This window comes from Terrapene carolina, unplaced genomic scaffold (assembly GCF_002925995.2).
Source record: "Terrapene carolina triunguis isolate 2854851 unplaced genomic scaffold, T_m_triunguis-2.0 Scaffold31, whole genome shotgun sequence".
NCBI lineage: Eukaryota > Metazoa > Chordata > Testudines > Emydidae > Terrapene > Terrapene triunguis.
Genome location: NW_020664382.1, coordinates 1,920,905 through 1,933,059, shown reverse-complemented (window position 1 = coordinate 1,933,059; position 12,155 = coordinate 1,920,905). Strand labels below are relative to the sequence as shown.

The 12,155-nt window shown below is 44.0% G+C and overlaps 1 protein-coding gene across 1 annotated transcript in view; it reads right to left on the bottom strand.

The window, feature by feature from the left end:
- The window catches only part of LOC113406562 (receptor-interacting serine/threonine-protein kinase 4-like), a 36,640-nt gene extending 31,066 nt beyond the window's left edge, over positions 1-5,574 (bottom strand). Inside the window, exon 1 of the mRNA XM_026651875.1 lies at positions 5,344-5,574. Within this exon, the coding sequence (XP_026507660.1) occupies positions 5,344-5,525 (182 nt within the window). The 5' untranslated portion in view covers positions 5,526-5,574. The remainder of the gene's footprint in view (positions 1-5,343) is intronic.
- Between the last annotated feature and the right edge of the window lie 6,581 nt (positions 5,575-12,155).

Below are 12,155 nucleotides of genomic sequence, written 5' to 3'. Positions count from 1 at the left end.
CACTACGTTACATATTGCACCTGCAAAGTCATAAGTTATGCTGTCATCCACAGCAACAATTTTTATATACAGGAGAATAAGAGTCCTTGATACTTATTATAATAAGCCTGATGCCTATACCAAAGGAATTCTGTAAGAGCTATGGCAGTCAGCCTCAAGCGGAGGGGGGGACAGCTCTCAGCCCTACTGAAATTGCTCTATATTTTTAAAGATCTAACCTGCGTCCCTTCTTCTGAAGTCAAAGTGATTGACTTCTCCCCATGGGAGTTCCCCCCACCCACCCAAGACCAGGGCTGGATCTTTAACATGCAAAGAGTTAGTATGCAAGCATTCCACAAGGACCCCCACTTTCCTAGTCACATGCTTAAAATACCTACACAAAAAAAGGGAGGGACAGTTGAAGCATCTCAGAGATAGAGGGGAGGAAGCAACGATAAGAAGCCTGCTCTGGATGTTGAAGAGTTAGACCAGTGGTTCTCCACCAAGGGTACACATACCCCTGAGGGTACGCAGAGATCTTCCAAGGGGTACATCAACTCATCTAGATATTTGCCTAGTTTACAACAGGCTACATGAAAAGCACTAATGAAGTCAGTACAAACAAATTTAATTCAGACAAAATGAGAAGGTAAGCAATTTGTCAGGAATAGTGTGCTGTGACACTTGTATTTTTAGGTTTGATTTGTAAACAAGGGGTTTTTAAGTGAGGTGAAACTTGGGGGTACACGAGACAAATCAGACTCCTGAAAGGGGCACAGTGGTCTGGAAAGGTTGAGAGCCACTGAGTTAGGACATTTAAAAGGCTGAGCCACAGGAGTGGACATTACCAGTCGAGATCAGTCAGTTTCCCTGTTCTACAATATCTATTGTTTCAAAAATACTGGTACTCATCCCACAAGCACACTCGAACCTTGCAAGTTAGCAATAGTGACCAAGAGACCAACTAAGCATTACTAAATAGCAATGTTGCCAACTCATGATTTTATTTGCATCTCATGATTTGTTTCTTCTTAAAATCCTAGCTCAGTGGCTCTCAAACTTTTGTACTGGTGACCCGTTTCACATAGCAAGTCTCCGAGTGTGACCCCCCCCATATAAATTAAAAACATATTTAACACCATTATAAATGTTGGAGGCAAAGCAGGGTTTGGGATGGAGGTTGGCAGCTCGTGACCCCCCCATGTAATAACCTTGTGACCCTCTGAGGGGCCCCGACCCGCACTTTGAGAACCCCTGTCCTAGCTTCTGCAGTCATGTGATTATTAGGGCTGTAGATTAATCACAGTTAACTCAAAAAAATGAATTGCGATTAATCAGTTTGAATCGTAGAATACAAATTGAAATTAAATATTTTGAATGTTTTTCTACATTTTCATATATATTGTATTGTGTTGCAATTGAAATCAAAGTGTATATTATTTTTATTACAAATATCTGCATTGTAAAAATGATAAATAGTATTTTTCAGTTCACCTCATACAAGTACTGTAGTGCAGTCTCTTTGTTGTGAAAGTGCAACTTACAAATGTAGATTTTTGGGGGGTTACATAACTGCATTCAAAAACAAAACAATGTAAAACTTCAGAGCCTGCAAGTCCACTCAGTCCTACTTTTTGTTCATCCAATTGCCAAGACAAACAAGTTTGTTTACATTTACAGAAGATAATGCTGTCCTCTTCTTATTTACAATATCACCAGAAAGTGAGAACAGGCATTTGCATGGCACTTTTGTAGCTGGAATTGCTAGGTATTTACACGCCAGATATGCTAAACATCCGTATGCTCCTTCACCATTCTAGAAGACATGCTTATGTGTTAATTAAATTTGTGATTGAACTCCTGGGAGGAGAATTATATGTCTCCTGTTCTGTTTTACCCACATTCTGCCATATATTTCATGTTATAGCAGTCTCAGATGATGACTCAGCACATGCTGTTCATTTTAAAGGACACTTTCACTGCAGATTTGACAAAATGCAAAGAATGTGAGATTTCTAAAAATAGCTACAGCACTCGACCCAAGGTTTAAGAATCTGAAGTGCCTTCCAAAATCTGAGAGGGATGAGGTGTGGAGCATGTTTTCAGAAGTCTTAAAAGAGCAGCATTCCTATGCGGAAACTACAGAACCTGAACCACCAAAAAAAGAAAAAAAAAATAAAAAAAATCAACCTTCTGCTGGTGGCATCTGACTCAGATAATGAAAAATGAACATACGTCCGTCCGCACTGCTTTGGATTCTTATCAAGCTGAACCCGTCACCAGCACACATCAATATCCCCTGGAATGGTGGTTTAAGCATGAAGGGACATATGAATCTTTAGTGCATCTGGCACGTAAATATCTTGCTACGCCGGCTACAACAGTGCCATGCAAACGCCTCTTCTCACTTTCAAGTGACATTGTAAACAAGAAACAAGCAGCATTATCTCCTGCAAATGTAAATAAACTTGTTTGTCTGAGCGATTGGCTGAACAGGAAGCAGGACTGAGTGGACTTGCATGTTCTAAAATTTTAGATTTTATTTTTGAATGCAGGGTTTTTTGTACATAATTCTACATTTGTAAGTTCAACTTTCATGCTAAAGAGATTGCGCTACAGTACTTAATATTTTTCAATTCACCCAATATATTTCCTTTGTTTTATTACAGTGCAAATACTTGTAATCAAAAATATGAAGTGAGCACTATATACTTTGTATTCTGTGTTGTAATTGAAATCAATATTTGAAAATGTAGAAAACATCCAAAAATATTTAAATAAATGGTATTCTATTAACGGTGCAATTAATCATGTGATTAATCACATTTAATTTTTTTAATTGCTTGACAGCCCTAGTGATTATAGGAGAATCCCCACTTCATTTAAAAAAAAAAAAAAAGTTTTGAAACCTCATTATGAAGAATAGCTTGAGTGACATGACATGAATTTAAGGGCTCCATGACCAAAACAAAGCACACCTTTATCTCCCCCCCCCCCCATGATTTTTAAGCTAATCACATGATATTTTGGTGTCTGACTCAGGATTTCTGTATGCACTACAGCTGTAGCTGTGTCAGTCCCAGGATATTAGACAGACAAGGTGGGTGAGGTAATAGTTGGTCCAATAAAAGATATTACCTCACCCACCTTGTCTGAGGATTTCTGAACATTTGAGGGTGACAATAATGCAACAGTTACTAAAGTTTTCTGCAGTACATTTTCAGAGTAATGAAGTCTTTGTAATGAAAACCTACTACAGCACTTTACTAATTCACACCTCACTCAACAGTAAAGTTCTTCTACTGCACTTCCCCCATCCTCCCCCCCCATAAACAGTGTTCTCAAAGAGAGTGGGGAAGATTTCAAAAAGTGACCTGCGATTTTGGAGGGCTTAACTTATGACTTTAAGGACCATGATTTTCGGACAACTCCGAGCACCAGTGACCAAAAATGTGGCCCTGTTAAAATATCTGAAGTTGGGCACCTAAGATTTTTGCCCAGCTATCTACAAAAGCAATCAACATAAGGGTGGGTTGCTCATACTAACATATTTGACTCAAGCAACTTACATTTTGTCAGTAATAACACACCAACCCTTTCCTACTGTACTACTAAGTGGTATGAAAGTTACCACAGATCTATAGAACCCTTTTTTGTAACAAGATAGGGCCAGGGTAGATTTTGAAGCAATTTTAAAAACCTGCACATCCTTCACCAGCAGACTGTGAATAATGAATATGAACAGCTACCAAATGCCCCTTGAGTGTAAGGCTAAAATCCTGCAAACGCTTATGGGCAGAGAAGCGCCTACAGGATATGGACTCGTAAGTCCCCATTCCCCATACACAGCTGTCCAAACGGGACCTCTTTCTGAATCCCAGGCCTTTTCCTCCAGCACAGACAACTCCTTCCTGCCAAAGCCACCCCATCCCCACCTCTCTCCTTACAGCTCTCAAGTGCCCTGCTGAAGGGGCAGGCAAGTACTGTACAGCAGCACTGCATGCTAACATAACCTTTTTCGTTTTAGCATCTGTTGTTCTCGGCAAAACATTTTGCTTATTAAAGCAAATTGGACTTACCCATTAGAGAATACGGTTGCAATTTAACTACAATATTTGCACTCTTGCCTCGCCCTGACGACTCTGTAAAGCTGTTAACCTAGGAAAATAATGCTTCTGCTGTGCATGTTTAGTGATTATACCAAGAACTTAATGCAACAAATAAATAAGAAGAAATCCACAGGTAACAGGAGGGTGTGGAATTCTCTTGCCAATAACCAGACATTTCATCCGAGATCGTAAAATGGAAATCTTGTCAGTTAACAGAAAGGAGTTAGCTAGCTTCAGGTACTACACTTGCTCCTACAAGCCCTGGCAATTTGTGATTTTATAGTCATTTTTCTGTTTTACGCCGGGTTTTTTTCTCCACTCTTGCTGCATTGAAGTCACACACAAACAGGAGAAATTGACCAGAAACAGAGGAAACAGTGGAATTGAACTATGTATTAAGGGCTTTGCAAATACACAGAGCAAACAAACTCAAAAAAGAGAGAGATTAGAAGGAAAATATTTCTCTCTTTCAATCCCAGCGATCTTGGGTGTTACTTTTAACAACAGCAGAAAGATTTAGACGGAAGTGTGAATTGGAAGTTGGCTGTCCCCCTTTAAATGGAAGTAATTGCACACACCTTTTTGTAGCCTGACATGTCAAAAATCTCAAACTAAACATTTCAGCAGACGAGTCACTTTGCGAGTGTCAGTGCAAAAGAGCTGCACTGATCAACTGGCTTCATTTGCTTCCAAATCAAAACGGGCGGAAAAAAAACCCCCAATCATGTTCTACTCCCTTACCATCTTTAGCCTAGAGCTCCAGGTGCAACAGTCTCAATCAAAAAGCATTTCAGTTTTTAAATGCATTGGTGAAATGAAGAACGTTCCTCAGAACACAAGCCCCAAAATTGTAATTAAAAAGCCCTTCTGGATTTCTGCATAGTCCAACGGCCATACGATGAATTGCAACGTCTGTAACTCTTAGCTTCTGTAGAGACTATATTGCAATAAGGAAAAAATGAAACTCGATGCATAATTTAAAAAAAAAAGTCACATTTAAAAGACCGGCAGATAAATAGGTTATTCTACCTTGTTTTTGGCTAAAATAATACCAGCCCTTTTTCCATTAGTCATCGCAAATGCTCACTTACCAGAAGTAAGCCTTTTATTTGAGAGAGAATGTTTAGGGCTTTTCAGCTGTCAGCTAGAACTCTAGCTGCCAATTTCACAGAGACGCTTCATCCCGTGCACTTGTGCATACACATTTAATACGAAAGTATGAACAGTACACATTGTAATTGGGACAGGCACTTACTTTTCATCCACATGAAGGCTTGGGGAGCACTTGATTGCTAGCCATGTTTTCCAGTGTATATGTCGCACTTTGTAAACCTGCCCAAATCCACCCGAACCAATCTTCTCCCAACTAACAAATTCACTAGAATCGAATGTTTTCAGCAGCCCCATTTCCCAATGGGAACTGCTTTCCTTTTCCATGGTGTCCTCTTATTCCTCCCAGGGTGATTTCTCCAGCCACTTGAGAATTTCTGACAGACTACTTCCCTCTCTCCTAATCCACACTTGTTTGCTGCTCTGCCTTTCCCTACCCAGGTGACTAAGGTGTATTCATTAACCAAACAATTACATCACTTCCTGAGTTCACTTCTTGCAGCTGTGCTATCTATGTAATCTGAGCAGACACAACAGTTCCAATCAGACAAGCCATTCCAAATGTGGGTGTAGTTAGGAGTCTTTACTGGACGAAGGTTGTAAAACTGTTCTGGAAAAAGTGAATTTACAGCTACCATTTTGTATTTGCTTTATCTGTCTTATTTATAGACAAACATCCCTACATTTCCCTGGAGCACGAAGCAACTTTTTTTCCCCTCATTACCCCATCCCTAAAAACAAAACAATACTGAATAGCCACCTCAATCTTAACATCAGCATAGTTCCAAGGGCAATTTATAACTGTTATATTATTTCCCCCACTCACTTAATAGAAAACTGCATGCAGAATGCATGTGTGCCATCATCTGAAACCAAGAGTATATTAAATATGAAAAATGTAACTTCTTCCTCCTTCGATTTCAAAACTCCTTATCCCCCCCCATAACAATATCAGTTTAAAAAGAAGGTTCTGATCCTGCAGAGTCTTACACGTTTGCTTAACTTTATGCACTTGAGTAATCCCATTGATTTAAACAGGATTACTCATGTTTAAAGGTAAGCAGCTGTGTTAGTCTTTGCAGCATCAGGGCCAGATATATTAAACAAAACAGATTTCCTTGCCTAAATTACATACCTTACGCTATTAAAACTTAATAAAACTAGTTCAATGTTCACTCTTTATGCTGCATGTTTCAATGAAAATGTACTTGTCAATTTTGTGGGTTTTTTATAGCCATTTTCTAGAACATTTCACTTCCCAGTTCTCAGGCACCAGCACAATGTTGAAGTGTTTGGTTTGCAGATATTGCAAGGAATAGATTTTCTCCCCACAGATTTTATGGCCGGAAAGGACCATTGTGGTCATCTAGTCTGACCTATTGCATAACACAGTCATTGTTGCCAACTTTAGTGATTTTATTGCAAATCACACAATATTTGCTGTTTCATCTTATCTTAAAGCCACAGCTCCTGTAGTCAGGTGGTTATATGAGAACCTCAGGCTTCATTTTTTAAAATAAGTTGAGTTTGTAACCCTCTTGGTCCTGGAGAAAAGTTTGTAAGTGTGACCCCTAAACACTCAAAAACCAGAAGGAAATAAAAAGAACCCAATATTTTTAAATCTCCTTATTGTTAAGCCAATCATGATTTGGGGAGTCTGCCACATTATTTTTTTAATAATTCAGGTTGGTAGTATTGTAACAGAGCATACAATGTCACCCAGGACATTTTGTTCAGCCCTGATTCTGCAAAGCTCTCCATGAGGTATCCATTCATGAACAATAATTTGTTGGATTAAGTGTTTTAACATTTTTCAGCTTGACATTTTTTTTAATCTTATTTAACTGGTCTTAGGTTTCATTAAAGCTTATTTTTAAAAAGTGTCAATTCTGGCCAAATTTGATCTGCCAATGTCAGGTGAGAACGTTTAATGTTTTAAACCTCTTATTGCCAAGTACAATTTAGCCAAATTATATTGTAGATACTCTATCATTATAAGATATCTCATCTATCACTTACCAAAACAGAACAGTTGTCATTGGTATGTCTGCGTATACATTTCCTACGACCAACCCCGTCATTTTAATAAAATTGTGGGTTTGGTTCAGCTGAGTTCTGACAAAAATAAATTTAGATGCACACAAAAATGTAACGTTTTAATCATAATGGGACAAATCCTGAAGTTGTTGCTCATGACCTGATCCTGCAAAGACTCTGAGGAGCACCATTGACTTCAACAAGCATAAAGTTAAGCCCTTTTCTGATTAATTGAAGTCAATGGAAGTTTTGCCTGAGTACTAAAACTGGGAACCAGACAGTAGCTGTCTCCTCTGAGTGCAGTCCAAGGGGTGGGGTGCTAGGTGCCCCAACAGCCCCCATGGTGGAGCCAATCACTGAGGCCAGGTCTGCACCACAAACTTACACCAGTATAACTATGTCACTCTGGGTATGACAAATCCACCCCCCTGAGTGACAGTTATACCAGCCTAACCCACCGTGTAGACAGCGTTACGTCAACAGGAGAAGCTCTCCCATCGGCGTATGAGCATCTCTTCACTAGAGTGCTACAGTGACACAATGGCAGCTTTTTAAACCTAGAACTGCCCTCAGTCAGTCTCTGGGCTTTCCGGAGGGCAGAGACTGCTCAGCTCCTTGTATCTTTCTCCTGACCACGGCACAAGGGGTAGGAGGCAGGGCCATGCTCAATCCAGCTGGGGAGAATATGCTACACCTCCTGAAGGAGTATAGCAGAGGGCGTGTTTTCATTGCTTGCTTAGTCACTGGAGACAAAGGGCTAGATCCCCAAAGGGACTTAGGTGATGTTGCAACACTGCATGGGAGGACAAGGCAGGAGTCTCCCACATAACCTTTAGCCCAGTAGTTGGTTTATTCACCGAGGATGTAGGAGATCCTGGTTCAGTCCCTCCTGCTGCCTGATAAGGAGAAGGGAATTGAATAAGGATCTCCCACTCTCAGGTGAATGCCTAACCACTGGACTACCAGAGTGAGTTTTGCTCTGCCTCAGTTAAAGAGGAATGGCTTCAACAAGAGAGACTGAGACCATGTCTACACTAGCACTTATGTTGGCAAAACTTTTATCGCTCAGAGGTGTGAAAAAAAAACAAAAAACACCCCTGAGCAACGTAAGTTTTGCTGGCATAGCTGCTCGTGTGCACAGAGCTATGTTGGCGGGAGACGCTCTCCCACCGACATAGCTACTGCTGCTTGTTGAGCTGGTTTTATGATGTTGATGGGAGAGCTCTCTCCCATCGGCATAATGCGAGTACATGAGCGCTCTTACAGTGGCACAGCTGCATCGGTACAGCTGTGCCACTGTACGCTTGTAAGCGTAGACATGGCCTGAGAAACCCCCACGATCAGAGTATCCCAAACCTCCATGGTTGGGGCACTCACCTGGGAAGCAGGGAACCCTGTTCAAATCCCTTCTCACCAGGCGAATTGAACTGGGGTCCACAGGCACTGACTTTCATTTTTCTAGGATGGGTGCTCCACCCCCTCTCCACCCCGAGATCCTGCCCCAATCTGCCCCCCCCCCCCCCCCAGCCCCCCCCCCTGTTACACCTCTTCCCCCCCCCCCCCCCCCGCCACTGAACAAGTGACTGGCGGATGCTGAGCACCCACTATTTTTTTTTCTGTGGGTGCTGTGACGTTGTGCAGTCTATATGGTTTTATAAAAACATGATAATAAGTGAATATAATGCAACTGGGATATGCTTCGTGCAAAAGGTCTCTTGTAAGGTATCATTACAAAGCTTATAATCTACTGAGTGTTATCATCCGATTTGTAGAAATGTACCACTCTTGTATCTAAAACTAGAAATATAAAACATAACTCTGAGGGCCTATTGTAATAATGTAAAGTGTGGGCCATTAATGATGGTTTGGAATCTTGATGACTCCCATTAACCAGGACCATTGTCTGCAGATGGCTGTGTTTACCTGTTAGTCTTCCTGTATATGTTTGTGCTGGCAAGTGGGTAATGAAGTCTTGCAGTGACATGTGATCGTGTCACCTGAACTGGAATCCATCTTTAACCTGGTGCTTTTCCAGTCGGGGGAGGGGGGGTGGAAACCCAGAGGGACAAAGGGTTCCCGCCTTATGCAAAAGATATATAAAGGGGTGGAAGAGAACAGAGGGAGAGAGGAGCCATCATGAAGAATCCCCTAGCTACCACCTGAGCTGGAACAAGAGCTGTACCAGGGGAAAGAATTGTGCCCAGGCCTGGAAGGTGTCCAGTCTGAGAAAAACTTACTGAAGCATCTCTGAGGGTGAGATTATCTGTATTTAGCTTGATTAGACATAGATTTGCACATTTTATTTTATTTTGCTTGGTGACTTACTTTGTTCTGTCTGTTACTACTTGGAACCACTTAAATCCTATTTTCTGTATTTAATAAAATCACTTTTTATTTAGTAATTTACTCAGAGTATGTATTAATACCTGGGGGAGCAAACAACTGTGCATATCTCTCTATCAGCGTTATAGAGGGCGAACAATTTACGAGTTTGCCCTGCATAAGCTTTATGCAGGGTAAAACGGATTTATTTGGGTTTAGACCCCATTGGGAGTTGGGCATCTGAGTGCTAAAGACAAGCATACTTCTGTGAGCTGTTTTCAGGTAAACTTGCAGCTTTGGGGCAAGTGATTCAGACCCTGGGTCTGTGTTGGAGCAGACGTGAGTATGTGGCTCAGCAAGACAGGGTGCTGGAGTCCTGAGCTGGCAGGGAAAACAGGAACAGGGGTAGTCTTGGTACATTGGGTGGCAGCTCCCAAGGGGGTTTCTGTGATCAAACCCGTCACACACCCATATGCTATGTAGATGCTAATTTCGTCCGTTGCATGAGGGAAACTGCACAGAGTGATTTCCTTGGCCCAACAGCCACAGTTCTTCAGAACCACCCACACAGCAGCACACACGATAATTCAAAAAAGACACATAGCCCCTCACTGCAGCACACACCCCTCATTGTGTCCCACCCCCCCCCACACACACACACACCACAGCCTGCCCACACTCATGCTAATCCCAAATATCACTCTGAAGCTTACTCTGTCTGTTAAGACAGTGTGAAGCAATGGAAGCAGCTACACACATGGTTGAACTCTTTGTTTATTTAGAATTCCTCCATGTTCAATCATCACTGGTATTCACAATTTATTACCATTCAGCTGTTAAATTCTCAGCCAAGTTACACCTGCGTGACAGCACAAGCGTTGAGTCATAGGTGACTTTAGTACTTCTGAGACATGCCCCACTGACAGCACTGGAGAAAAGAACTGCCACCCCCAGAATAGGCACAGCAGGGGCAGCAGCACTGTAAGTGAGGCTCCCAAGCAGGACCCTGGGCAACCAACACACAGTCATCTCGTTTAAAATTCACTCAGGTAGCAAAATTCCAGCTTCTGATAGAGTTATAAATGAGTTGACCAGCCCCTTAGCTCTTACCTCAGAGCCTGGATGAGTAAAAGAGCTCCAGATGATCAGTTCTTAGAGGATGTGTCTCTGGGATTCAGCTTGCAGCTGTGCTGCTCAGAACTGACACCCTTAGAACCATCTCAGAGTCAGCTCCCCACAAAAAAATTCTTCAGCTCTCTTATAAACCGCTTGAGGTGCCCTACCCATGCCAGGTGTTTCAAATTGGCTCATTTAGCAAGCCTGCTCCAGGTCTCCTGCAGGCAGCTCTCTCACAAGGCCCCTTAGATAATGTGTCCTGATTTATTTTAATTGCTGTTTTTCTATACAGAAGTGTATAGAAATAAGTTGACTGATTGTCTAACTATAATGGAGAAATAGTGCAAAGGACTGTGTACAAAATGTTAAGTACCCAAAATAAACAAACTGGGGGGAAAAAGAGTAGGGTGACCAGACATCCCGATTTTATCGGGACTGTCCCAATATTTGCTTGTTTGTCCCGCGTCCCGACCGATGTGCGGTCGGGACACTGGACAAACAAGCAAATTTCCCCTACCCCCGACTCCACCCCCTCCTTCCCCCATTGGCTCCCTCCCCAAATCCCCACCCTGGCCCCACCTCTTCCCCAAGCATGTGGCATTCCTCCTCCCTCCCAGACTTGTTGCTGTAATGGCGGCAAGCCTGGAGGGAGGGGGTGGTGGCCGGCTTCCAGTTCCTGGAGCTGGTGAGTATGGGCACCAGGCAGGCAAGGGGGGCTGGCAAGGGGGCTGCTCCCCCAGGAGGTAGACGGGAGGGCTCCAGACCCCAGCAGCGGCGGGGGAGAGCAGCTCGGGGCCGCACGAGTGGCCATGTAAAGTTTATCGGCTTGGAGGGGACCCCGGCCAGCTCCTCGCCCCTGTAGGGGGGTAGCGTCCCCGCCCCGCGCCAGCATGTTGCGCCGGCTGCTGCAGGCCAGGTAAGGAGCCGAGTCGCCCCCTCGTCCTGGCTCCTCAGCTGAGCCCCCTCGTCACCCTCCTGGGGGAGCAGCCCCCCTGCCCGCCCCCCTTGCCCGCCCGGTGCCCCTACTCACCAGCTCCAGGAACTGGAAGCCGGCCACCACCCCCTCCCTCCAGGCTTGCCGCCATTACAGCAACAAGCCTGGGAGGGAGGAGGAATGCCGCTCAGCTGAGGAGCCAGGGGGAGGGAGGGACTCGGTTCCTTACCTGGCCTGTGGCTGCCGGCGGAACATGCTGGCGCGGGGCGGGGACACTACCCCCCTACAGGGCAGGGCGAGGAGCTGGCCGGGGTCCCCCCCCCGCCGATAAACTTTATGTGGCCACTTGCTTGGCTTTGAGCCGCTCTCCCCCGCTGCTGCCGGGGTCCGGAGCCCCGCGCCTCCCGCTCCAGCGGCTCCTTCCCCGCGGGGCGGCGGGACGTGCCGCATGTGCCCGGGGCCCTGAGGGGGGGGGCGGGGGCAGGGGCGTGGCGCGGCCGGGGCCTGCTAATTCCCCCGGCACCTGCAAAACGGCTTTTTTTTTTTTT